General features: G+C 38.7%; 6 protein-coding genes and 1 non-coding gene across 8 annotated transcripts; 5 read left to right on the top strand and 2 right to left on the bottom strand.

The window, feature by feature from the left end:
- Window positions 1–3,674: 3,674 nt before the first annotated feature.
- On the top strand, window positions 3,675–3,781 carry LOC125588068. Its single transcript, XR_007324464.1, has one exon. It is a non-coding gene; the product is annotated as a small nucleolar RNA R71 (small nucleolar RNA).
- A 2,415-nt stretch (window positions 3,782–6,196) lies between these two features.
- Window positions 6,197–8,050, bottom strand: LOC106400178 (berberine bridge enzyme-like 2). Its single transcript, XM_013840570.3, has one exon. It carries the CDS (start codon window positions 7,991–7,993, stop codon window positions 6,401–6,403), a length of 1,593 nt encoding a protein of 530 aa, XP_013696024.2. The 5' UTR covers window positions 7,994–8,050; the 3' UTR covers window positions 6,197–6,400.
- Window positions 8,051–8,236: 186 nt separating this feature from the next.
- On the top strand, window positions 8,237–9,147 carry LOC106398367. Its single transcript, XM_013838936.2, has 2 exons — window positions 8,237–8,246; window positions 8,348–9,147. The coding sequence occupies exons 1-2, from the start codon at window positions 8,237–8,239 to the stop codon at window positions 9,145–9,147; spliced, it is 810 nt and encodes a 269-aa protein (XP_013694390.2).
- Window positions 9,148–10,883: 1,736 nt separating this feature from the next.
- LOC106380115 (dehydrodolichyl diphosphate synthase complex subunit NUS1) lies at window positions 10,884–12,939 on the top strand. Of its 2 annotated transcripts, none has more exons than XM_013819958.3 (7): window positions 10,884–11,249; window positions 11,370–11,640; window positions 11,729–11,790; window positions 11,941–12,133; window positions 12,216–12,312; window positions 12,397–12,479; window positions 12,643–12,939. In XM_013819958.3, exons 1-7 carry the CDS (start codon window positions 11,190–11,192, stop codon window positions 12,648–12,650), a joined length of 774 nt encoding a protein of 257 aa, XP_013675412.2. In that variant the 5' UTR covers window positions 10,884–11,189; the 3' UTR covers window positions 12,651–12,939. The 2 variants fall into 2 exon arrangements, with proteins under 2 accessions (XP_013675412.2, XP_013675480.2); XM_013820026.3 differs by having other exon boundaries at window positions 10,891–11,237.
- Window positions 12,940–13,086: 147 nt separating this feature from the next.
- On the top strand, window positions 13,087–17,040 carry LOC106371761 (ankyrin repeat domain-containing protein 13C-like). Its single transcript, XM_048757999.1, has 2 exons — window positions 13,087–15,150; window positions 15,433–17,040. The coding sequence occupies exons 1-2, from the start codon at window positions 13,825–13,827 to the stop codon at window positions 15,811–15,813; spliced, it is 1,707 nt and encodes a 568-aa protein (XP_048613956.1). The 5' UTR covers window positions 13,087–13,824; the 3' UTR covers window positions 15,814–17,040.
- Window positions 17,041–18,431: 1,391 nt separating this feature from the next.
- LOC111206397 lies at window positions 18,432–19,077 on the top strand. The gene is made up of 2 exons (XM_022703110.2): window positions 18,432–18,637; window positions 18,721–19,077. Exon 2 carries the CDS (start codon window positions 18,749–18,751, stop codon window positions 18,968–18,970), a length of 222 nt encoding a protein of 73 aa, XP_022558831.1. The 5' UTR covers window positions 18,432–18,637; window positions 18,721–18,748; the 3' UTR covers window positions 18,971–19,077.
- A 6,965-nt stretch (window positions 19,078–26,042) lies between these two features.
- On the bottom strand, window positions 26,043–27,324 carry LOC106400921. Its single transcript, XM_013841324.2, has one exon. The coding sequence runs from the start codon at window positions 27,297–27,299 to the stop codon at window positions 26,781–26,783; it is 519 nt and encodes a 172-aa protein (XP_013696778.1). The 5' UTR covers window positions 27,300–27,324; the 3' UTR covers window positions 26,043–26,780.
- Window positions 27,325–27,963: the final 639 nt, after the last annotated feature.

Here is a 27,963-nt window from a genome sequence, read left to right as displayed (position 1 = left end):
ATCACTCTGGTAAGGTCGCTCTGATAAGGCAGGTCAGAGCGACTTGCTGGTGTCGCTCCGGGAAGTCGCTCCCAACGCTCTGCTCGTCCAATGATCATCTTTACACCTCTTTCGAGCTCCAAACATCCCCAAGAACTCCATGTGGCACTCCAGTACCTAATAGAGACTCATGTATGCAAAATGCAACCTAAACATGTCTAAATCCTAATCTTTATGATGAAAATGTTTATGAATGAATGGATAAAACAATGCAAATATGCAAGATATCAACTCCCCCAAACTTGTTCTTTTACTTGTCCACAAGTGAACTTTCTAGAACTCATAGGGAGAGAGGTTTGAAGATGGGAGCTCTTAGCCAAAAGAAACACAACTAGCACTCGATTCAACATCTAATCCAGCATGAGCACACTCTCTTATTACACTCTAGCTTCTCTAGGCCTATCTCAACTCTTTTTGCCCTTACACTCATCATCAAGCATCCACATATTCAAATCAACCAACTCTCACATTTATTAAGCACAAAACATCAGGTGAATTCTTGCAAATGGTCAGTTGGTCCAAGTCATTTGGTTGGGTGAGGGAAGGCTTTTATTCAAGTGATTCAAGAGGTTCGAAACATAAAATCTTTAGGGTGGTTTACTCTCAAAACAAGTAGCCTTGACATTGCACATAATATATCTAAGAAAGGGATCAACTCATGCATACAATGTTCAATCTCCATTGTTCTACCCTTTTCCCAAACATACAATTACACAATCATTCCCAAATGTCAAACCCAACTCACATCTCTCACCAAAAGATCCTAAGAACATTAACTCCTTCTCTTTGAAATCTACAAGGGATTTTTCACAACCTCAAAACATTAATTAGCTCCTAACAACTTTGCTAGCCCCCTTTTTCTTTCTTTTTCTTTTCTTTTCATATTTTCTTTTCTTTTTTTTTTTTTTAGATGGGGGCCAAGACTTTTCATAACTTGAGCTAGAGGTTTTTTCTACTTATCCCAATAAGACAATTCACTTAAACACAAAGAGTCATTTCTTTTCCTTTTTCATTGCTCCCAAATCATAATCACAACTCTCACCCCCACCTATAGCTAGACAATAGAGTGCCCAATCTAGCAAGAATGAAGATCAAGCATTGTCGTTCCCGATACTCTCAACATTATGCACATGTAAGACTTTCCGAAGAAGGCCTCACTCATCAAACAATGAAAGCTTAAAAGAAGGGAAAGGTTTTGGGAGTGGTCTACCACTAGAGTTTGTCAAAATAAGATTGGCATAAAGGATGTGACAACTCAAGTGTGTATAGCCATGACTCAGTACACAAGGGACCATGAGCAAGAAGCATTAAGTTCATTCAGTTCAAATAGGGTTTGTAGTTGGCTTCAAAGACTGAGTTTCAGCAATCAACAAGTTTCAGGAAGAGTCGTTGTAGTATAGTGGTAAGTATTCCCGCCTGTCACGCGGGTGACCCGGGTTCGATCCATACAAGTATTCAAGGCTCGAAACATACAAGTATTTTTGAGAGGTGCAAAAGCTACTCAGGTGCAACGTAGTGTTCTTTACAAGGCGTTTAAAATCATTTCTCCCAATGCAAGTGAATGCAACCTATATGCTCTAGACTCTCCTAAAAATGAAAGTGATGCAATCTATATGATTTGTTTTTTTTTTTTTTTTTTTTAATATGCAAATAGGTATGCAATGCATGACTCAATGAACAACATCAAAGCAAACATGATCAAATACTTGGTACCTCCCCCAAACTTAAATGACACAGTCTCTGTGTTGTCAAGTAGAGAGAGATACCCAAAAGAGAAATCTAATATGCAAAAATGAAATGGTATATACAAGGGAAAGTAGTGGGTTACCTTCTATGGAGAATGAGTAGAGGGAGATGTTCCCTCCTCGTCGTCCTCAGGTGGTAACTCTGCAAGGTGCTCATCAGTAAGAGTGCCCATCTCTGCAATGTAGAAAGCTTGACCGAACAGAGTTGGTTTCTTCATTTTCTCCTTGATGTCAAAGTGGAGAACATGCCCTTTACCCAAATGGAGATCAATCGTGCCCTCTTTCACCTTAACAATTGCTCCTGCTGTAGCTAAGAATGGTCTTCCAAGAATCAATGGGTCCTGAGCCTCCTCACCCATCTCAAGCACCACAAAATCTGTAGGTATCTCATATTTTCCAATCTTCACAGGTAGGTCCTCTAAGATGCCCACAGGGTACTTCACTGAACGATCAGCTAACACCAGAGAGAGTTTACACTTCTTGTACTGAGTGAATCCAAGCTTCTTTGCAGCAGACAAAGGCATCACCCTGACACTAGCTCCCAAATCGCAGAGACATTTCTCAAATACCATAGGTCCAAGAGCACAAGGAAGTGTGAAGCATCCTGGATCCTCTAACTTCTCTGGAACATCAAGCCTCTGGATGATGGCACTGCACTCATGGGTAAGAATCATCATGCTTTCCATTTCCTTCTTCTTTGCAGCTACAACATCTTTCAGGAACTTGTTGTATTGAGGAATCAACATGAAAGCATCGATGATGGGCATTGCAACCTGAGCTTCACTCATTTGCTTGTCAAACAAAGCCTTGTACTGCTCTAGCAGCTGCCTCTTGAATCTACCAGGGAATGGTAGTTTGGGTTCATAGGGAGGAGGAACAAAAGAATTCTCACTTGCTGGAGCAAGAATTTCACCGTCTTTCACTCTTTTCTTCTCTTCCCCAACCTTTCCTTTACCCTTGGCTTCCACAATCTTCTCCAAGATTTCATCATTGATTTTCTCATCAACAATCACCACTTCATCATCTAAGTTGATGGCCACCTCCTCACCTAGTTTCTCAGCATCCCTGGTGAGGGTTGTAGGAGGTAACTGCTTACCACTCCTAAGGGTGATTGCTTTGGCCTCCTTGAGGTTTTGGTCAGATTTTCCAGGTAGAGATCCTTGCTGGCGAGTCTGGTGAGTGTTCATGGAAGCAAACTGATTCTCTAAATTCTTGACTGTAGAAGCAAGATGTGAGAACTTGTTGTTGAGCTCATTGTAGCTCCCATCAATCTTGGAATGAAGGTTTTTCAACTCATAACCAACATTATTCTCACTTCTAGTCTGAGACTCCAAGATTTGTTTCAGCAGGGTGTCAGTGCTGCTCTCTTGAGGAGCCGAGGAACCAGATGAGGGGTTTTGCTGAGGTTGATAGCTGCCTTGCTGGTTGTTTCGAGGCGGATAACCACTCTGTTGGTTGTTGGGATAGGATTTCTGTTGGTAGTTGTTGTACTGAAAGTTGGGCTCTTTTTTGTACCAGCTACCATTGTTGTTGATGAAACACAGCTCTTCCTGACCTTCCAAACCCTCAACCTCATGGACAACAGGTGGTGTCTCTTGGCTTGGGTTACCAACAAAGTGCAGCTGCTCTTGTGTGGCTTTATCAGCAAGGAGGATGTCTATCTTGTCCTGTAGAGCTTTCAACTCCTTCCTCGTCTGCTTATCATCTGTTCGACTGCTTCTGTCGTGGTCTCCACTGTAGACTGCATCACTCTTTACCATGTTGTCAACCAGCTCCTCTGCATCTTCCTCAGTTCTCCCCAAGAAGAACCCATTGCTAGCTGTATCCAGTCTGGCCCTGTACTTAGGAAGAGCGCCACGGTAGAATGTGCTCAGCAGGCTTTCCTTAGAGAATCCGTGGTGTGGGCATTGAGCTTGGTAGCCCTTGAATCTCTCCCAGGCTTCACTGAATCCTTCCAAGTTCTTCTGTTGGAAACTGGAGATCTCATTTCTCAGCTTAGCAGTTCTTGAGGATGAGAAGAATTTCTCCAAGAATGCTCTCTTGCACTCATCCCAAGTGGTGATAGAGTCGCTGGGTAGAGACTTCTCCCACTGATGTGCCTTATCCCCCAAAGAGAAAGGGAATAGCTTGAGCTTGAAAGCATCTTCGGACACACCATTGGTTTTTGACAACCCGCAGTAGCTGTCGAACCTGTCCAAGTGATCGAATGGGTCCTCCAGAGCCAAGCCATGATACTTATTGTTCTCAATCACATTGAGGAGTCCTGACTTGACCTCAAAGTTGTTGGCTGCCACAGCTGGTGCTCGGATTCCGAATCTATGACCATGTATGTTGGGGCGGTCGTAAGTGCCAATGGGTCGAGCTGCCCGCGGTTGGTGTTCTGCCCCTTGCGGTGGATCTGCCATATCAATATCCAAGTGGGCCTGTTGTTCTTCTTCTCTTCTAGCTCTAGTACACTCCCTCTCAAAAGTTCTGATGTCTGCTACTATTGGAACTAGGTTTGATGGACCCCTGCTCCTCAAGTTCATACACCTGTAAGTGAAAGGTAAGTGAAGAAGAAGAATCAGTAACAAAACAAAATTAAAATGACTTAGTCTCAAGCAAGTGACTAAATCTCAATGTTTAAATCAACTCAGAATTTGGCAACGGCGCCAATTTAATGTTAGGAGTTTTCAAGGCTCCTAAGACAAATGTTGTAGTATAAAAGATTGTCGAACCAGTTCTGAGAGATATAAAAGCACCGAGAATGCAAGTACTCACTTAATCTAAGTGCAACCAATGATTTAAATGGGTTTTAAGCTATGACTAAAACTAGAAAACAATAACAGAATGATACTTTCTTGACTAAGGGAAAAGAGAACTCATGGGCATAGGGATTAGACCTTGGGTGATTAAGTGTCGAACTAAGGATGGCAAATGATCAATCAAACTATCAACCTTAAGCCTAGACACAATTCTAAACAAGCTCTATGTCTAGATGAATGCTCATTTGCTAACATATCTCAAACATCAAATGTCTTTGGTTGAATAATATGAAAGCAATCATTACTAACAAGTCTATTAGCTATCTTAGCATCTTTAACAACAAATGTCTTTGGCAAAGTATACTAAAAGCCTAGGAGAGTCGTCTCAGGCATTTCATCAAACACCTTTCGGGTGGGAAATGCCTATTGATCAACTTTTGAGTGGCCAACTCAGAAGATGCATTAAGAATACTCTACTAGCAAGGAACAAGAATGATCTACACTAAAACATCCTAGAACTAACCTAATCACCCTTAATCTCCCTAACCCATGAATTCAAAAGGTGATTACTCACTAATCTCCATGATTCCTCTTAAACCCATATTGGATTTCAGATTAATCATGTAAAGAAATAGATAAGAAATCAACAAGAACACAAGAACATAACAATCAAAAATCCAAGAGATGAACTTCTCAAGCCAGTTTTTGTGTATTTCCCAATAGATCCAAGATAATCTGCCTGCCGGCTACAAAACATGTTTAAAACATAGGTTTTTCCAAGTGCAAAACGTCCAAAATAAATTGCAAAAAGGTCCTCGGGAAATCATGATTTTCGGCAGCAAAGTAACGCGGAGCGACCTCGGAACGTCGCTGCGAGAGGTCGCTCCCGGGTCGTTTCTTCGCGAGCGACCTGGCTGTGTCGCTCCGAAGACGTCGCTCCCGGGTCATCTCGCCATGGAAACGCGAGCGACTTGAGCTGGTCGCTCTGGCTGATCGCTCTGGCTGGGAGCGACCTTGGTAGGTCGCTCTGAGGGGTCGCTCTAGGATGCTCGACTTTGGTGCCTCCGGACGAGAGGACGCGAGCGACCTTGGTGTGTCGCTCCAACAAGTCGCTCCGGACTTCGGGAGCGACCTCAGTGGGTCGCTCTGAGAGGTCGCTCCGGGCTTCGTTTTGTGCTTCCACCGGGATGAAATGGCGAGCGACTTCTCCGCATCACTCTGGTAAGGTCGCTCTGATAAGGCAGGTCAGAGCGACTTGCTGGTGTCGCTCCGGGAAGTCGCTCCCAACGCTCTGCTCGTCCAATGATCATCTTTACACCTCTTTCGAGCTCCAAACATCCCCAAGAACTCCATGTGGCACTCCAGTACCTAATAGAGACTCATGTATGCAAAATGCAACCTAAACATGTCTAAATCCTAATCTTTATGATGAAAATGTTTATGAATGAATGGATAAAACAATGCAAATATGCAAGATATCACTAAGCTGCTCCGTTGTGGGCTTTAGTTGCCTTTCTTTGGGCTCTGGTGTGTCTGAAGTCGTTTTATCAGGATTTTACTTTTGAAATAATATTATCAGTGAAAAAAAAAAAGGTGATGATACCCTTGGAGGGTTGGAGGCCACCTTGATATCACCGTTTTAGGCTTTTATTGAAATGAAAAATAAAATTGTATTATTACTAAATATACCCATCAATATAATTGTGTATAATTACCAAAGAATAAACATCAATTTTTAGATAGAATATCTTGTATTACAATTTACTAGTTTTGAAAATAATAAAGAAATCAGTTTATATATAGCATCTTGCTCTCCTCTCTTGGTCGCTGCCTAGAGCTTTCCTTCCCAACATGGCAAAAAAAAACTAGAGCCTATGCCTTGCCAGGCAAGGTAGGTACACTCTGTTCATCTCTGAAGAAGTTTTGCGGATCTACGGCAGTTTTCACTTTCACCAACCTATCAAAGTTCTCTCCAAAGTACTTCCTCCCATAAACCTCTGCCTCTCTGTAACTATTCGGCCCGTGAGTATTAACACCAATATCCAAATCCCTGTAGTTGAGATACGTGTGTCTAGGGTTCTGCGTCACATAAGGAGCCATGTAGCTATAAAAGCTTCTCGTCTGCTGCAAGAAACTGCTCTCAGCTGCCGTCCCCGGGTCTTTCCAGTTAATCGAGTGCTGGACTTTGTAAAGCTTCGTCCTGTGCGGGAACGGAGTCGCCGTCGTAGCCACCTCGCTCATCTTCCCTCCGTAAGGGTTAAACACCAGCCCTGTCTTCCCGACCTCGATCATCTTCCTCATCAAGTAATCCAACCCTTCTTTGGTGATCTCCTTCTCCACGTAATCCGACTTCCTCTTCCCGTAAGATGCCGAGTCCGGGTTACGGTCCAGCAAGATCTCGGGTTTAACCTGTGTAGTGTTGTCGTTGTTCGCCCACCACAACACCGACTGTATCCATGTGAGCTCCGTGCAGTTCTCTTGCTTCAGACCGAGCTCTGGGAAGTCTCTTGTTAGCAGAGACAAGACATCGCTCGACTTACCGAGAAACAGAGCCACGACGGAAGCTCTAACCGTCTGGGCTTTGTTTCGCGTCACTGGCTGTAATAAAAGCCTCATGAAGAGACTTGGATCGGTCTTGGGAGCAACGAACTGCCACTTGTGAACCATGTCGACTGCGTTCTCGTCTAAGTTTTTCTCTACGCGGAAGACGGTGACGGTCGGGGGAACGGGGACGAGCGTGATCTTGTAAGCCAAGATCACACCGAAGCTCGCGCCTCCTCCTCCTCTAATAGCCCAGAAGAGATCTTCTCCCATTGCTTTACGATCAAGAACGCGTCCGTTAACGTCAACGATCTTAGCGTCGGTGACGTAGTCAACGGAGAGTCCGTACTTTCTGATCATGTTACCGTACCCGCCGCCGCTGATGTGACCTCCGGCTCCGACGGTGGGACAGACTCCGGCGGGGAACCCGTGGAGCTTTGTTTTTTCCCATATCCTGTAGTAAACCTCGCCGAGGGTGGCGCCGGCTCCCACCCAAGCGGACTCGCCGACGACGGTGATGTTGCGGAGGTTGGACATGTCGAGGACGAAGAAAGGGACGTTGGAGGTGTAAGAAACGCCCTCGTAGTCGTGGCCGCCGCTTCGCGTTTTCAGCTGGATGTTGAGGGATTTGGTGCAGAGGACGGCGGCTTGGACGTGGGGCTCGGAACGCGCCGCGATCACGATCGCTGGTTTGGAGGTGGTGGAAGTGTTGAAACGCGCGTTTCGGATGTAGGCGCGTAGGGTAGGGGTAAAAGCGGGTGCGGTTTGGGGTAAGACGACGTCGGATAAGGAGTTAGGAGGGGATTGTGTTTGGTTTGAGAAACATTGGAGGAAGTTTTGGTAGAGTGTTGGGTTCGGAGGAGAGACAGCGGCTAGAGACGTTGAGATGAAGAAGAAGAAAGAAATCAAACAAACGAGCTTCATTTCTTTTTCTTCCTCTGATTTACTTTATTGATTGATTTTGTATTTGGGTGTTCTTCTGTGGTTATATATAAGTACATAGACTCTTGAAAGTTTTAGATGTAATTCTTACCTTCGGCTAATATTAGGTGTTGTTATAATGGACGATTACTAAAAGTCAAGTTTTTTCTCGTTACATAGTCAATTTTGTTTATCTTCTATTACGTGATAACTCTAATTTGAAGAAAGTATTTATAGTTAACTATGATGGTTCATGGTTGTAACAGCCGGAAAAAAAAACAAAACGAAAATGATGGTTGTAAACTTGGTGATTTTAGAAATATGGGGAAGCTAAAATTTTAGTTGAGGTTGAATTAGATAAACCGTTCCCGAAGCTAATTGCACTTGATGACAAACAAGGCAATATATACTTGGTAGATGTGGAGTATTCTTGGATTCCTAGCGCTTGTGAAAGATGCGGAGCACTTGGCCATAAAGAGAAGAGGTGTTTACTTCCTCCTAAGCCACTTGGATCTGCTGCTGTTATAAAAGAAAATTATGATACCAATGAAGAGATCCCAACGGTGGATATAGTTTTGTTGTTGCAAAACACCCCTAGTACACATGTCAACCACTTGGAGCCAAACTCACAATCACCTTCTGTCCATAGAGTACATGAGACTCCAAAAAACTCTTCTGTTACTGCTCATCCCGAGGATGCAACTTCTGATCCGATCACACATTCGCATGAGGTACACTCCACCTCTTGCTCAAAGTTGGGTACTACTTTGCCTATGTTAGCAGCCACAACTGCTGCGCCCTCTCAGTCACAAATTATGGAAGAAATTCCATCACAAGTTAACATTTTGGAAGTCTCTCACGCTTCTGAAAATGAGCAACCCATTGGTCGTCACTCGCCTATCACTCAAAACCATCATCATTTCCACATGGAGCCGGAGAGTCCTCTCGCTTATGGGAAAGAGACTGGTGTAAATGTGGTTGGAGAAACTTCTAGTTATAACCTAACTAGAGGAGGAAGACCAATAAAACCAACTCAAAAGTTTCAAGATATGGAATGGACAAATGTTAGTGGAAAGGGTGAAAAAGGTCGACGCGGCCGAGGGAACCATTTCCACTATTTCTTGTCTTTCTTTTTCTTTCCTATTAGGATTTATTAGTGTTCCTCCTCTCGGGTTTTGCTTTAACTTTTTTCTTGTTGCAAACTTTATCTGACTTATGAGTGAAAACTCATACTTGTATTACTTATGCATTTTAATATGAAAGCCGTTTACAAAAAAAAAAAAAAAAAAAAACTTGGTGATTTTAGTAGTTTTTCAAGATTTTGATTGACAAGAATGAAAACAAGATTAGTGTGGCTACGTATGGAAAACATTTGCAAAACATCACTAATCTTGTAGTTCTCCGAAACCTTGTCCAAAGCCGCAACTAATGATTTGGAATTCAGGCCCCCTGAGAACGTATCTCATCTAAATCGTAATCTCTATATTTAAAGTATAAATATAATTAATCTGTCTCATGCAGAGAGTTTCAAGGAGAAATGAGAACTGTTCAGTGTCGCTTATGACAAAGCCGAGGAATTTGTGGAGCCAATGAAGCAGATGATTGGATCTGAATGTTTAGTTGACGAGACTACTGGATTAACTGCTGCTACAACAGGTAACTCAGGCCAAACAGTAGCTGTTGGTGCTGCGAACAGTCTCCCTCCCAGTAGTGCAGTAGTAAGGCTTGACCAGATGAGTGGACCGGTTTACACTGTTCCTGTACCGGATATGATCCTAGGTTCTCTAAACACTTTACTCAATAGAGTACATACTTCTACACACACACCTTCTCAAGTAGTAAACCTATACACATAGGTGTGGGCATATTAACCTAAACCCAAACCCGAACCGACCCGAAAAATCCGAACCGAAAACCGAACCGGAGTTAAAAAAAAAACGAACGGGTTTAGGATTCAACCAGTCCGGATACTCGTACCCGATTGGTTATATCCAATACCCGAACCAATTATCCGAAGTACCCGAATATATATATATATATTACTAACCTTAAACTCGCATCTTCCATTCCCATTCATTTTTCTTCTCATTTTTCAACGCATATGTTCAGTACATAATTAAACTCATTTTATGACCGATTACATGTATGAATCATTATACTTTGAGATTTTGATTTATATTTAATTACAAATACTCTTTACATAGGCATGATCTCAAACATTCATGATTATCCAAGTTTGATTTCAGTTTGATTTTGATGTCTTTTTTATTTTGATTTATGAATAGATGGATTCTTTACTATTTTCTATTCGAGATAATATAAATAGAAATTACACGGAGAAAAAGAATACAGACTCGTGTTCCTCAACGTAATAATAAATCAGAAAGACCATAAATCTTATATTAAGTTGTTCAATCTTTTAACTTCAACGGTATTGTTTCTAGTCTCATGTGGTCAAATCAAGGATACATAGATTTTTTTTTTTTAATTTGGTATACAGTTCGGTTATACCCAAAATAACCCGAACCCGAACCCGATCCGAAGTATAAAATAACCCGAGCGGATTTTGTACCTCTCCATCCGAAAACCCGAAAATTCGAAGCACCCGATCCGAACCTGAACGGGTAACAGAACGCCCATACCTGTATACACATATCACTTTGAGCGTTATAGTGAAGGTTTTTTTCCCCGGTGAAGAGTGGCCTAAATCACTCTGACCAAGCAAGAAGCAACACTTTGATTTGCAAGTCTCCGTTTGTTAATTAACCTGGTTTTATGCTTTGTATTAAGTCATGATTTTGATAAAGACAATTAAAAAAAAAATGTGATTCACGGTTTAAGGAAGAAAAAAAAGAAGCCGATTCACAAGAAAACCGTGACAAAGACAAGATAAAAGAGTTAGAACCCCACACGGTCGTCTCAGAAACCAGAGTTAATTTCGCAACACGCGTAATTTGCTAAGGTCTAAGCGAACTATCACCAAAAATTAGGATTCTGGGTCTGATCAAGAGGCTAATAGACTCTCGAAAGTGTCTCTCTTTTCTCTTCTCACCTCCCAAAAAAAACTCTTCCTTTTTTTCCCCTTGATTACGATCGAAAAAGGAGTTCTGGGTTTTAGGATAAGCTCGACCCATCTTATTCATCTGGTTCTGTTGTGTGGTTTCTCTGTAATTTTGTTTCGTATTTTTCCTCAGATTATATGGATTTCAATGATCCGATGCTTGCCCTGAGTTCCTCGATTGGTCAAGTGAGTTTCTTGGTAGGCTCTTTAGTTCACTAGGCTTATGGAACTAAGTGATCAAGAACAGTTTGGTATGATCATGAATTGTGAAGTCATCTATTCACATGGGTATGTTTTTTTTTTTTTTGTATTCCACAGATTGGTGATTTTGGACTTGATTTGGTATGGCGTTTCATACACATTGTTGTGACCTTATGTCTCATTGTCTCTGGCATCTTTGAGTTGGTCGAAAGCTATGCGATCTCGTTAGGATTGATTCAGAAATACAGTTCAATTGATATCGAGAAGCTCAAGTGTCTAGCTGTTGTAGTGGACATCGAAGCAGCTCGTGATGTTTCCAAGGTTATTGAGCTTTTGCGATGGCTAACGACCATTGGGGTGAAACAAGTTGGTGTTTTTGACTCTCAAGGTAAGAAGATGCTTTTTATCAAAACGATCTCGAACTGTTACATTCATCAAGTATGTATGAAAGATCTCTTAGAGTTGGCTTCTTTTAGGTTTACTGAAGAAATCCAAGGATATGATCCTCGAAATGGTGCCACGTTCAGTATTGTTACAGGTATGATATAAAGCATACCTTCTTTAGTGGGCTACGTTGGTCATGAACCAAATCTTTGGCTTCTCCATAGCTCATGATATAAAGAAACCTTTATAGAAGCTATGTTGATTGTTACTTTACCTGCTCAGTGTCTGTTTTCTTCTTTTACAGGAGACTGGGGAAAATAATATTTCACCTGACAGCATTGCGTTAGAATTCATTTCGTCTTTTGACAACAAAGAAGCTGTTGTGAAAGCAGCCAACATACTACTTCAGAAGTACTTGAAATCCATCCATCCTGAGAACGGTGAAGGGGAAAACGTTTTTACAGAGTCTCATCTGAACGAAGCGTTAAGAGTTGTTGGTTAGTGTTGATTCTCTCATATGGAACTCAAATAACTATTTAAAGTCTCTTGAAGAGAAGCTGGTGATTTGAACTCTGGCAGGTGAGTGTGTACACGTTCCTGATCTGTTACTGGTTTATGGACCTGTAAGGAGCCACCTTGGTTTCCCTGCTTGGAGACTTCGATACACTGAGATCGTGTATGTGCTTTTTCCCTAACCATTAACTCTTATATATTCAGATCTAAATCTCATTAAGTTGGTCTTTTATTTGTTTGTTGATAGACATATGGGATCGTTGAAGTATATGAGATATGGTTCCCTTTTGAAGGCAATCCACAAATTCACAGGAGTGCGCCAAAACTATGGCAAGTCTTTCATCATTATTATATATATGCAACACAAGTTCAATTCACACTACTACAGAGTACAGACTGAAGTTTCAAATTTTGACCTGGATTGAATCAGCCATTAATTACTTTCTGTTGATTAGTGGGAGGAAACTGATATGTTCTGGATTGTTTTTGACAGGGGTTTGATGGTGGTTACAGAGCAGGGCTTCCAATAGAAATTTTTGAATGTGATTCACATATTTTTCGTTCAAAGGAGACATTGTTGGAGAGCTGTTAATTCAGTGCAGGCTGTGCAGCCACCATTGTTGTCAATTAGTTCACATCTTGTTCTGACAGTTCCATGTTATACAGATTCACAACTTAAAGCTACATATGCCTTAGCATTGTATATGATTTAAAGTACTAAGAAAAATACTAACGAGATGGACCAATCCACCCCAGTAGTGGTCGTAATTCTCGTATAGTTTTCTGTTTACTAGAAAACCAAACTGGTTTATGCACAAATGTCAGTTTCGGCAGTTCATTGTAATGAGCAAATGGACACTGAGTAGGTAAGTTTTGAACATCACTGTTCATTGCAATGAGCAGATAGATAGACACTCGCTGCTACGCCAAACACTACTGTTCCTACTTTAGGCTTTATATAAAACATCATTTACGTACCAACTTTCAGACGAGGGCAAGACTCGAATTAATGTTTGGTCAAGAACCCAATCCAAGAGCCAACACAGCAACAAAGTCTGGAGACTCTGCTTCATTCGGCAAGTTCAAAACTAATCCAAATTAATTAATTTTCATCATACATCTAAATAATCCCATTATGCTATGCAAATTTATTAAAACAAAAAACATAGAAATATTATATTACTTACGGCTAAAAATTATGATCTAATATTTTAAGTTATAAAAACAAAACTAAAACGTTTTGGCTATTCTAACTGTTATATATTCTTTAACAACAACGAAAAAAAAACTGTTATATAATATGCCATCATGATTCATTGCTTGATAGTTGACCAAATTTAGTATGGTAAAATACACCTCATAATTTTAATTTATCTTCTTTTGCATTGACTGATTATTTTTGAAAACTTTTCTTTTTCAAATCCTATTGTTTTAAATAATCAAATCCTATAATAGGATGGCACATCTTTTTCAATTGTTCTACATTACAAATCTAATTTAGAGTTAAAAAGGTAAGATTTTTTAAAAAATGTTGCCAAAACAAATAAAAAACAGTTACTCATTTGCTCAAAATGTTATGGAAACAAATGTATTTCCGTTGACTGTTGTCCAAATAACTACGTAACATATTTGTTTCTGTTCAAGAGTTATTACACTATTCATCGCCGGTGATAAAATGGCGAAGTCGTCGCCGGTGAAGATACCGGCCACTAGTCTAGAGGATTATGCTCACAGTCCATTCCATTACGCCGTCGTTTTAGGGGATCACGCTGGTTTGACTCGTCTTGTTTCCTCCTTGCCTAAGCTAACCGAGCCAGAACGAATACACACCGAGTCAGACTCCGCGAGCCAGGAGCGACTCGCCGAGCAAATCTCCGCCGCGATTGACCGCCGCGACGTTCCCTTACGCGAGACGCCTCTCCATCTAGCGGTGCGCATAGGCGACGTTTTCGCCGCGGAGACGATCTCCTCCGCCGGCGCCGACATCACGCTCCAGAACGCCGCGGGATGGAGCCCCTTGCACGAGGCGCTTTGTCGCCGGAACGCCGAGATCACGGAGACGGTGCTCCGGCATCAGCGCCGCTCGGCTTGGTGCAAATGGAGACGGAGGCTGCCGCATTTGATCGCCGTCCTCCGCCGCATGAGAGACTTCTACATGGAGATTTCTTTCCACTTCGAGAGCTCCGTGATCCCCTTCGTCGGGAAGATTGCTCCTTCCGACACGTACAGGATCTGGAAACGCGGCGGAGATCTTCGCGCGGACACTTCTTTGGCCGGGTTCGATCGGTTCAAGATCCGCCGCGCGAGCCAGAGCTTTCTTTTCCTCGGAGACGGAGACGAGTTTCTCGACGTGACTTCCGGTACGTTGCTTGTGTTGAACCGAGAGGAGAAAACAATCTTGAACGCGTTTGAAAACGCGAATGATCCGATTAGCGACGGTGAGATCGCCGGTTTTTGCTCTCGGACGAGCTTGTACCGTCCGGGGATGGACGTTACGAAGGCCGAGCTCGTTGAGATGACGAACTGGCGTCGGCAAGCGAAGACTGAAACTATCGGAGAGTGGAGAGCCAAAGGTTACGAGGTTGCGAACGTGAGTTTCAGTTTCAAGTCGCGGAAAGTTGTTGCTGTCGGAGAAACAGAGCAGAACTATTCGGCTTTGGACCGTAAGAATAATCGGAGTTTCTCAGAACCGCAGAGGAGGCAGCACGGTTGTTCCAACGTTGAGGAGAAAGAGTTTCAGCCGTCTTCATCGTCGCGGAGGAGTAGAAAGTCGGTTTCTTTACCGGCAGAGGGGGTTCCGGTGGCGGGTTCCGTGCCGCGGATCAAAGAGAAGGAGTTTGTGAAGAGTTTGAGTCCTTCGGTTTGGTTAACTGAGGATTTTCCTTTGAAGACGGAGGAGCTGCTTCCGCTGCTTGATATTTTAGCCAATAAAGTTAAAGCTGTTCGGAGAATGAGGGAGCTGCTCACCGCTAAGTTCCCGCCGGGAACTTTCCCGGTAAAGGTAAAAACGGCCGTCCTCTGAATTATTTTCTAATTGCGTCTCAGTTTTGTTACTCTTTTGAGAATTATAAGCCAATAAAAGTCACACGTGTTATAATTTTATTGGATGTATGCTGATGTGGCAAACATTACAAGGTACGAGGAAAAAGTGTAAAATCTAGGTGACCGTGACACTCAATTTTCGGTTTGGTCTCAAAGTCAAAACATTATCTTTGGTTAACGGGTCAACGGTCAACCATAATTAGACAGTACTGATTACATTTTGCTTTTTGGTGGGACCCAGTTGTCGATACCGGTGATACCAACGGTGAAGGTAGTCGTGACATTCAGCAAGTTTGTGCCTCTCCGGCCGATAGATCAGTTCTACACACCGCTATCAAGCCCGAGGCACCTCTCGGCTGTAGTCGAAGACCAATGCGACGTGGAGAGTGAGGAAACATCCGACATAAGAACGTCAACAAGTTCACGCTCATCGTTTTCAACGTCGTCTTGGCGGAGACTCAATATCACAGGCACCGGGAAAAATGCACAGCGACGGCTGGAGGAGGAGCAGGCACAAATGGTGGATCCCTTTTCAATAGCGACAGGGTATAAGTGGACGAGCAACTCAGATAATTCAGGTAATGAATTAAACTACTTGTTACATGTTGATTTCTTTTTGTAACATTTTGATTATTGTCAATCAATATATATAGGGTAACATTAGTTAAAGAAATTAAGTCAATATGTTGAAAATGAAAGGACAACAAAAAAATACTATGGTTTGTACCTTATAGACCTGACTAGACTTCTTTTTCAACTATAAGAACCCTAAACTTCCCTGTGTTTTCTTATCTGGTTTTAATTTTGTCGATCAAAAAGAACACAGCATAAGCTCTCCATACACAACCAATGGTATCGTTTCTCTCATGCTACTTTTGATTTTGTAGGTAAAAGAATCACTCTATCGTGTGGATGTGCTCAAGTAGTTCTCCGGGAAAAATAAACATCTTGGGCTGAAAGTTTTAATGGCCCAATGTTTAGACACCTATGTGTTTCGTTTTTGTTGGTGTAAACCCATCAAACGTTAAATAATTGATCTAAGTTTCCAAGATGATTCTTAGATCTCGAATCTATTCTATTAAAACAGCTAACACTTCCGATTCATAAATGTTTGGTCATATTTTATAACTGCATCTAAATTAACCAATTCCACTAACAACGAATTTTATGCAACCGTAATATTCGTTTTTTTAAAACTAACCGTAATTTACCTCATACTATTAAAAATTGAGAGGTATAATATTATTTATCAGTACGAAACTTATACGTGATTATATAGACTTCATGAAATATTCCTTTGATGATGATCAACTATTCCACATACAAATCATTAATAGAAATACCTATACAACCCAAATACAAACCCACTTTTAATAATTTGTGTTAGTTTTAGACAAAAATAAATAATATTTATTAGCTTAATAATATTTTTTCGTCAGCGTTAGCTTTATAATATATAATTATAAATATTTGTTATTATCATGATATACAACTACCAACAGCCCATGAGTAAAAATCATAGCAAATATATATAACTTAATAATATATAATTTTCAAAACCGATTAAATTTTAGACCAATACAATAAAAATTCATGAATCAATTCAGATAAACAAGAAATATAAATAGTTTTCTTATAAGAAAATTAAATTATTTAATCTATCTATTCTATTAAATTAGGAACATGATCAGTTGATATTATTATGGAAGTATTATTTATAAAAATATAGGGATAATTTGAAAAATACCCTATTTATGATTTAAATTTTGAAAAATAAATCTATTTTTTTTGTTTTTTTGAAAACTACACTTTCTTGCTTGCAATAAGACATTTTTGTCCTAATTTGATTATCAATTACAAATTCTTATAATTAATATAATACTTTCGTAATTATTTTCCATGAATATTCTTTTGTAAAGATTTTATGTGATCTTTGTTGTTATTTCTTGATGAAGTTGTTATCATTTGGTGTTTTTGTGTCAGAAAAAAAAAATTTGGTTGAATCTTCATTTTAGCAGTTGATCATTTTTCACATCATAAAACAGATAAATTCAAACATTTTAAGAATGGTAAAAATACATAAAACCATTTGCAAGTAAGGAAAAAAATTGTAAAGAGAGAGAGGAGAATTGTAAAAATACATAAAACTATTAGCAGAATTTTCCAAGTAAGGAAAAAATTGTAAAAAAGAGAGGAGAATACATTAACACACTCTTTGATTCTAAAAAAATTGTAAAAAAGAGAGGAGAATACATTAACACATTAAAATATCAAGTTAGATATTAGATAATATAAACATTAAATTTGGACAATATAGTCATTTCACTTATGAGTAAGTGTAGTTTTCAAAACAATAAAAAGAAGGTGTAGTTTTCAAAATATAATCTCATCTAAATGTATTTTTCTAAATTTTCCCAAAAATATATTCTACGGTTTTTAGCTTAACGGGTTTTACATAGGTTATTCGATTAAAAGTATTTATTAAATGTTTAGTGAAGACCTTATTAACCCATTTACATATATATTTAACAAAATATATTAAAATTTTAATTTTCAAATATTTTTCAAAACTTTTGTTCGGTTTTCTGTGCGTGTTGGATTTGATATCGGTTTTCAGATATAACACTTAAAAACCATTCGAGTATATATGCCAAATCTAATAGATTATGAGACTTTGATTTTTGGGTCGATTCCGAGTCGGATTTTTTGGATACAAATATTTTTCTTGACTAATTGTGTTAGGTAACTATTAAAAAAATATAATATGTTGCAAATTTTAGGAATAAAGTTTAAAAATAATTTCTGAAATACATATGACATATAATTATACAATTTGACATATTTAATATAGTTACCAAAAATTATATTAAATTAATACTAAACACAAATATGATTACAAAAATAACACAAATATAAAAATTAAATTTCTCAAAAAAATTTAAACAAAAAATATAACTTAAAGGGCGGGTCAGAATCTAGTTAATAATTAAATGAGATGCAGGGATGTTTTTGTTTATAGGCTTTTGATAACCTAACTCTTGTTGATTAGTATCTGTAACAAAACTGTAGAGAAAATTAATAGAACAAAAGGCAAAAACTAGATGGGGTTAGGTTGGTTTTTATATAACCTGTTCCTTTTATGCTTTCGGAAAAGTTGAAAGATTCCAAACAACGTTTGCTTTGCAAGTTGGAAACGAACTAACATGAGTTGGCAAGTCCATTCCAAGACAACCCAAATAATCATATTTCAATAGTTTATATAAAACATAAAGACTTTAGGTTAAAGATGACAACCTAAATATATTGTTTACTAATATCTACACTCAGAAATGAAATAAATTGACAACCCATCCACTATTAGTGTCTCCATTCTCACATTTCCACTTATCTTGCTCATTCAACATCGTTTCTTTCCTCTTTGCCAAGAAGAGCTCCACGAATTCGAGGTAGTCTTTGTTTACTTATTTTTCTTCTATGCATAACTATATGAATCCATATGGAGGTTTGAATACAATTTTAATTTTAATAGGCACATAAGATACTTTGATCGTAATAGAATGGCGAGTGAAGCACCGAGTTGGGCGGATCAGTGGGGGAACGGAGGAATTGGGGTGATGGCAGCGAAGGACGAGACCACTGACGGTAAGAAAGACGCCTCCGGGAAGAAGTCCGGCAAGACCAAAGCAGGGTTTAACAGAGCTAAGATGGTTGCATTTATCGGTGTGAATTGGATGAAAAATCTTGTGCATAGGAAGAAGAAGGACGCTACTTCTTCATAAATAAATAAATAAATAAAATATGCTTTCTGTTTCTTTTTCTCCTTTGGAGTGTGTCAGTTTACTATTACTTCATTCTTTTTAAAAGATGTGTTTGAGATGGTGCATCCCACGAATGAGTTTGAGATTTGTTCGTATATTTGACGTGCCTCGATCCTATTTACACATTTCGAACGTATTTAACTGCGCTTGCATAACCGTCTCCAGGCCCGGTTCTATGTGTGTAGGCCTGGGGCAAAAAAACCAGAACCGAACCAAAACCGAACCGAAATACCCAAAATCGGAGTTGGACCAAAACCCTCAAATACCCGAACAGTTCCTATATTTCTATATCCGAAATAACCGAACCGAACCGAGAACCAAACAGTTACCCGAATACATAAAAATATTAATTATATATACATATAATATAACTAAATATATATATTTTTAATTTAAAGATCTGTTAAAAGTATCCGAAAATAGTTGATGATAACTAAATTATTATAAAGTATCCGAACTATCCGAAAGTATCCAAAACTATCCGGATAGTTTTATCCAAAATTTCCAAAGTAATCCCAAATATCCAAAATTCTTATCTAAATCATCTAAATTATTTTATATTTTACCCTAAATAACCGATATTTTACCCGAACTATCCGAATCCGAACCGGAACCAAATGAAAACCGAATATTTTCCGGATATTTTCCGGTTCCTAGTTTACTATCCGAACCGAACAGAACCCGAAACTATCTGAACCGAACCAAAAATAGGTCAAGTAGTAAATAGATCCTCTAACCTACCCGAACTACCCGAAACTCGAAATACCCGAACGATACCCGAAATGCCCATGCCTATGTGTGTGTGTCCGCCAACAGTGCATTTCACTGTGTCCAATCTAATTTATTAAAAGGGAAGTACAAATAGGAAATACCCCTGACTTTTCCTCAATAATTACATATCCATGCCATTGGATTAAAACACAATAGTTTTATTAAAGATATTAAAGCTAAAACATAGAGATTTATGTATATAAATTGATTCATGAACATATAAATCACACCGAAGCCGGAAATTAAGTCTCCATTGACTCTCACTTTGTCGAAGCTAGAGAAGTCCACCGTCGAGAAGCGGTTCCAACCATCAGATGCTCCGGAAACGATATCTTAACCGCGAGAATTTCCGACGCGTCGATACGTTTGATTGATTGATGAGATAACTACCATGGAAGATGGCATCATTCCCATCAATCATTCCTCTATTTTTTTAATCTTTAAATCTGAGATATGGTATCACTGAGCTTGATTACGTCGTGTTTGGCGCTATAGGAAAGACGAAGCAAAAAAAAATGTGTGAATTTTTCACTTGCGTTTATTCTCAAGTGTTTTTATTTGGAAAAGTTTTTTCTTTTTGGCATTGTCAGAATCTATTAGGTACAGTCGCTATTGATGTTTGTTTGTTCTGAGGAACAAATTATGCCGGTAATCAGAGCTGTAAGCATGGGAGTAGTTACATTTACAAGGAGCAACTGTGCTAAAAATGTGATTATGCAATGATTTAACAAGTTTCATCCCACACAGAAACGAGTAAGCATCTCATTCACAATACTCTGCTTAAGTTCTGGAAGTATTTTGATACTATATGGTTTGCTCTTTTTTAGTTATAGGATCTATCTTAACAGTTAAGTTGGTTATTAAAATGTATTAATGTGCCGAACCTTTCTATATGGCCGTTGAGTAAGTTTTCATCTTTGTTTGTTTGTTTGTTTGTTTGTTTTAAAGGGATGTCTTATTCAAAATTGTAAGTTGAAGTAATATATTTTAGCAACTCAAAGTATATCAGCTTGATGTTTCAAGTTCCTCTTTAATTTTGCAGTGTCTGTCTTCTTAAGTTCATGATTTTATGTAAGAAGTCATACGACATAAAACACCCCAATCTTTGTATGCTATGTTCTTTAGCAGTCTGAACATGGTAATTGTATTGCTTGTGGAGCAAGTGAAGGTAGACATGATGGACTTTGAGTCATTCTTTTCCAAATAGGTATTATCTTAGATTATGACACTCTTTCTTTTATCCACTGTGTTTTTGTTCTTTACATAGTTATTATACTAAAGTTTTTGCTCAAAACTGTTTCCGGCTAGCAATTGATCAACGTGGCTGCTACATACTTCAACAATGGCTTGGTACTGTTCGTCAGGTGCATCATGTGGTAGAGCTGAAAGATCTGAAAGTAACATTTTTGTGCGTGCAACAACTGTGAGGGAACTACATGCACTTCTTCCGTCACATATATGCAGAGGTAGCTCTAAACATCCGTTAGTTGATGATGGACCCTTTTGCTTTTCACGTCCTTAGAAGTTTATGCAAAAGTGTAGGTCTGAATAGATCACTCAGTATAAGTTCTCATTCATATAATAAATTCTGGATCAATTATATCTAATTATTATGCTCATTTATATATAATGTTCTGCAGTTTTTTTTGCATAAATTTATATTTTTAGCTAACATATCGAAATTTCAAAAATAACAACTAATTTTGTTAATATATATATATATATATATATATATATATGAATTTCTGTTTACTTAAAAAACTTAATATTTTAACTAAGTGTAATAAAAATATGATTGGTAAAACTATTTTGAATTTATAAGTATAAAGAATAACACATAAAATACTTTATAGTAAATGAAATTTTAAAATATTCTGTACAGACTAATTTTTAAGTTAAATTTAATTATCAGCTTTAATATTATCAATATTTTATTAATTTAAATGAAATGTATTTTAGAAAATTTTACATGAATATATTAATATTCATTAACTACTAATGAAAAAAATAAAAAATATATAAAACTTCTGATCTTAAACTTGAAAACAAGGCATGTCAACAATAGTTTTTTTTTTTTGGTTACATGAGCTAATTTTCTGTAGTTTTTTTTTCTCAATATATAACAATAAATATGTTTACATGGCACTGTAACACCGAAGTTGCGTGTGGAATATATAATATTGTGCAAGAGAAAGACGAATGTTTGAGACTACTTCCTCCTCCAGACTAACCTAAAAACATTATGCCAGAGACCACTGAAACCAAGAATCATCTATAGGGTTTAAGCAACAATCAAGGCTCCTTGGATTGCTCGGATATTTCTTTCAAAACTGCAAAACAATTGAAATGTGATTGTTTTGTTGTCAATCATAGCACCAACCAACAAAGAAGCAAAATCCACATAAAAACAGAACGAAGAGATCATACATCTACAAGATGAAGTCAATCCCACTTCTCTAAATAACAATTGTCTATGATCTTTTCATTTAATCAGACCTTCTACAATCAAGCCAATTTGTTAATTTATTCCATTCTACACATGAGCTAAATATTTTGATCTCGGTTTCAATGAAAAGAACTTTTGCAAAGAATCTGAAATTGAGACGAAATCCTGGAAATTATTATGTTCAAAGGAAGTGAGTTAATTTCATTCCCGCACAACCGAAATCAAAAGAGAGTTTTAACTGATTCTTGACCGATCAAAGACATACAAGAGGTTTTCGGATGATTAAACTGGGGCCAGGCTGTGTCTATCCGATTGAAGGGTCTTGGTATTTCAAACCTTAGATTGTCTTTGAAAAATCATAACATAAAATATATGTTAGCAGAATTAATCGTAAAAAATCAAGTAAACCTCAATCAAGAAACTATAACCTTTATGCCAAAATTTGTAGAAGTAATCGATAGATTTAATTTCTGCAGTTCTTGAAGTGTTAAATCTAATTATATTTCTCTAGATTGTTTAAAAAGAATTCACGAGGAAAATGGTCGGGACCGAGAAAGATATAAGACATGAACAAACACCCGCAAATAGACGTTAAACACATCGAGCAAAACACGTAACTGTCAAAGTTTATGAATTCATAACAAGTACATAAACATGAACAAACATCCGCGTGGGTACGGGGGTCAAATTGTAGTTGATTTTTGTTACTGTTCTTTTTCTAAAAAGAGCCCAAATTTATAAAAAACTTCGAAATTGGCCCAAAGTTTCAAGTTTATAATAGATCATTAAATTAACGGGAAAATCGCATTTTAAACCCTGAAGGTGACACATTCTAGCAGTTTAAACACTCAACCTTTTTCACTAGCATTTTAATACCTAAAACTAGAAAAATTGTCAAAACAAACCCCGAAGTCGTATCCCGCGTTTTTCTCGTAACCCTACTTAACGGCTTAATTAACGACGTTGACCTGGGCGAATTGCATGTTGTTTTGTTGATTAAAAAAGACACCTTTAAAAAACACAACATTAATTTTATTTCCAAATCGATTTGGGGATTAGGGTTCTAACTAAAACGAGAAAGACGATACTCGTCGAGAAGAACCCAAAAATGGCGTAAGTTTGTATTGATTCTTCACTTCTTCTACCTCGTTCTTGCCTCTTAGAAACTTCTAAAGACTCATTTTTTATAATAGTGAATCGCAGGAAATCGAATTGAAGATTCATTTTGGTGGTTCAATGAAGAAGATTGGAAAGGAAGATTATGAGTACTTAGGTGAATTAGGGAGCAAAAATGTGGAATGGAAGATCGATGAGATAGTGTGGGATAGGTTTGTCAATTTTTGCAAAGAAAAAGCGCTAATTAGAGCACCAGTTGGCTTGATTTGGTTTAAATCAGAAAAAGAGGAGATGAAGCAACTGCAGTATGTATATGATAGGTACGATGAGGAGATGTTGATGCTACGATCTGTGAGCAAGCTAGGGATAGATGTTGTAGAAGTGTTTGTTGAACACGAGTGCTCAGAACACATACCCGGTGTGATTCAGCTTCCAGATAGAGAACACATTGAAGACGAAGAATACAGTGAGAATGATGAGGTCGATAGACCTAAAGAAGATGATGAGCCAGAAGGATCAGAAGATGAGAATCCGGCTGAAAAGGAAGATAACCCGACTGTGAATCCGGCTGAAAAGGAAGACAATGAAGATGGTGGTGATGAAGTTGTCGCTGATGTAACAGATGGTACTAGTGATGTAAGGTTTCAGTCTGTCTTTGAGAAAGGAGAAAAAGCTGTACCAGATAAAGAAGCATATGGAAATGGTATAGAGGAAGAAGACAAAGACGATGACAGTGAAGATGAGAGGGCGCCAGTAGATGTTGAATATCAAGACACACCAGTAGAGTCAGAAGATGAATGGGAAGAATGGAATCGAGAGCGTAAAGGAAAAGGGAAGGTCAATGGGAGTGATAAATACCATGGTGACTATGAAAAACCACCTTACATTTGGTTATTTCAAAAGTTTAACAGTGGGTTAGAGTTTAAAGACCAGATCTTGAAGTATTCTATGAATACTCAATATGATGTGAAGATGGCAAGGTCGGAGTCATTCAGGATTGGTGTGATTTGTTGCAAAGCGAAATGTCTTTTCCGAGTTTATTGTTCAGTGGAGAAACCGATTAACAAGTGGATGGTGAAAGTGTGTCACATGAAGCACAACCATGGTAAATCAAGCAGGATCTCAATGTTGAAGCAAGTTGTGATTGCTGGCCTTTTTAGAGAAGAATTACGCAGAAATGTCAATCTACAAGCTTCAGCGATCAAAGATACAATAAAGGTAAGATATGACATTGTTGTACCTATATCTAAGTGCTACAGAGGAAGACACATTGCATTGGGGACAATTCTTGAAGCTCAAACAACACAGTTTGGGAAGCTATGGGATTATGAAGAAGAGTTGCGTAGATCAAACCAGGGTATAAGCACTGATTTATGCACAAGAGAGGTTAATGGTGTTCAGATGTTTGACTACTTCTACATTTGCTTTAAAGAATTGCGGACTGCTTGAAAGAGTTGTTGTAGACCTGTTATCGGACTTGATGGATGCTTTTTGAAGTGGGATTTAAACGGAGATTTGCTTGCAGCAGTTGGGAGAGATGCCGATAACAGGATGTACCCTATTGCTTGGGCAGTTGTGAGAGGAGAAAACAAAGATACTTGGGGATGGTTTGTGAGAAAGCTGAAGCATGATCTCGGCTTGGAATTTGGGAAGGATCTTACTGTAATCTCGGATAAACAAAAAGGACTTGTCCACGCTATCGAGTTAGAACTTCCTGAGGCAGAACATCGCATGTGTGCTAGGCACATTTATGCTAATTGGAAGAAGCTTGGTTTCTCAAGGTCAGAGTTTAAGTCATTGTTTTGGGGAGTTGCATACAGCTATACCGAGGGAGAGTACAAAGAGAAGATGCGTTTGGTAGAGGCTTACGATGTCGTGGCACACAATGAATTACTCAAAACAGACCCAGAGCGCTGGTGTAGAGCATTCTTCAATGTGGAGTTTCATTGTCCTGATGTGCACAACAATTTATCAGAAAGTTTCAACAGAACCATAAAGATGGCAAGGGCAAAACCAGTGATCAACATGTTGGAGGACATAAGCAGAAAAGCAATGAAAAGGATATCAAGGCGGTTCGTTATGGCAGATAAGTGGGACACCATTGTAACACCTATTACAATGGCTTTGTTGGAGAAAGCGAGATGTGAAAAAAAACATTGTTCAACAATACGCAGCGGTTTCTGCTTGTACGAGGTGAATGAGTTCGACTGTGGTTACAGGGTGGACTTGGCTACACACCAGTGTGCTTGCAGGCGATGGGATCTCATAGGTATTCCTTGTAAACATGTTGTGTGTGTGCTTGATGACAACCAGGAGGATCCTGTGAAGTATACTGCAGAATATTACTACACACATGTGATGAAAAGAACTTACTCCGACAACATCAAACCTGTCAATGGCGATAACTTGTGGAAGATGATAGGCAAGCCACCTATTGGGATACCAGAGATAAGGAAACCAAAAGGGATACCAAGAACACGAGAGAGGAAGAAAGAGCCATTTGAAGCGCTTGAAACTGCTGGAAAATCGTCAAGACATGGACGCATACCCACATGTAGCAACTGTCATCAGTCTGGACACATTAAAACTGGATGCAAAAACCAAACTGTGGTTTATGAGGGACCAAAAAATAAGCGTGGTCGACCTCGTAAAAAACTAGAAGAGGTAATTTTTGAATTATAACTATAGAATGTTTCTTTCTTAATTGTATCTAACACATTTCTTTACACATGGCACTCCTAAGCCTCCATCTACAAGAAGAAGAAAAACTCAAAATACTGGGTCTTCTTCTCAGCCTGTTCACGCCACTGAATCATCATCTCAGTCTGTTCACGCCACTGGATCATCATCTCAACCTGTAGAAGCCACTGGATCCTCATCTAACCCCAAGCCTCATGCTAAGAAACCTTCACGAGGACCTTTGAAGGTAAGGAAGACAGCCAACATTCCTCATGGTGTTGGGACTTTATGGAGTCCATTCACAAATCGTCCTTTTGAAGTGTTTGGAGATCGAGTGTATGATAGGTCTGATCTTAATCCACAGCCTCCACAAGAGTGATCTCATGTCTTTGTTTTGCTTTTGTTGGTTCAATGACTTGATGTAGTTTGTCTTTATTTCTTCAAAATGTTATGGAGCTTGTCTTTTGTTGTTTAAAAACTTGATTTGGAGTTTCTTCAGCACCTTTGAACTTTGTCTTTTGTTTTTCTATTATTTTCAGTGTCATATATGGGTATTTGATCATGAGACAAAGCTAAATAGTCTTAAATCTTAATAAGAAAACATGAAAGAAGCTTACATAGACAATACATAAACTGAAAAAGTCTTAACTACATCAAATACATAACCTAAACTGTCTTAGCAGCATGAAAGAAGCTTACATAAAGTCTTAACAACATGAAAGAAGCTTAACCAGTCTTAACAATAACAACAATAGTCTTCTACCACTTCAAGATACCCATGAACACACAAATAACCACAGTAAATCCAACTGCCAACGTGATAAGAACATTACGATACACCATGCTCCTCTCGTTTAGAACCAATATTTCTCCTCTAAGCGCTTCACATGCTTCACAGTTGAGGTCTGAATCCGGTGGAGTTTGGCCACTGCTTTCATTCTCAAGCCTAACTGCTCTGCCAATTCTTACATTCTCAAGACTAAGTTCTCTTACTTGGTTTCGCAGGTTACTAATCTCTTCTCTCTGTTGGCGCATAACATTTCTAGCACCCAACAATGCAGTATATTGCCACCCGTGTGGCTTCTCAACATCATACCATCGAAAGAAGTTGCAGGTTTGGTATCCATTAGAAACTCTACGCCCTTCGCAGGTATAAAACCTCCTTCCAGGGTTGTCAACAGTCCAAGCTTGAAGCACCTTTGCTTCAAAGTTACAGTTGCAAACCACAACTTTTTCCTTTTTGTTGTCAATGGTAGAGAAACTTGAACTTTGAGCCATCTACAAGATATATAACACCGCTAACATTAGCTTCACAAACACACTTTGAGCCATCTTAAGAATTTATGAAATCAAAAGTTCTAGAATTTAGATATTTTACAAGATTACAGAAACGACTTACTGTTTTGGAGTTGAGACTGAATCGAGGCAGAGAATCGTCTTTCAATTCTTCTGGTTTCGTAAATTTATGAAACCCTAGATTCCCAATTCGATTTGGAAAGGAAGAAGAAGACTTATTAAAAAGTTTTAACGTCCTGAACAGTGCCGTCAAATAAGGTCACGAGGAAAACGTGGAGATACGACTTCAGAGTTTGTTTCGACAATTTTTCTAGTTTGAAGTATTAAAATGCTAGTGAAAAAGGTTGAGTGTTTAAACTGCTAGAATGTGTCACCTTCAGGGTTTAAAATGCGATTTCCCTTAAATTAACTAAGCACAGGCTCAAAATATAGTCTAGCCAGGTGTCTACGTTTGTTTTATCAGGCCCGCTTCGTTTAGCCGAAAAACCTACTAAGGGGGGTGATGATGTTATGGTTTACGATAAATTTGGTTTTGTTTTTTGAGAAAAAATTGGTTATTGTTCACAACTTCACATCATGGTTCACTGTGGTTCACATTAAAGTATGTGTATGCATTTACGTTAATTAGTATTTGCATTTCCATTGT

The sequence above is a fragment of the Brassica napus genome, chromosome C5, assembly GCF_020379485.1.
Source record: "Brassica napus cultivar Da-Ae chromosome C5, Da-Ae, whole genome shotgun sequence".
Taxonomy (NCBI): Eukaryota; Viridiplantae; Streptophyta; class Magnoliopsida; order Brassicales; family Brassicaceae; genus Brassica; species Brassica napus.
Note: the sequence above shows the minus strand (reverse complement) of the source record. Positions and strands in the feature narration are given on the sequence as shown.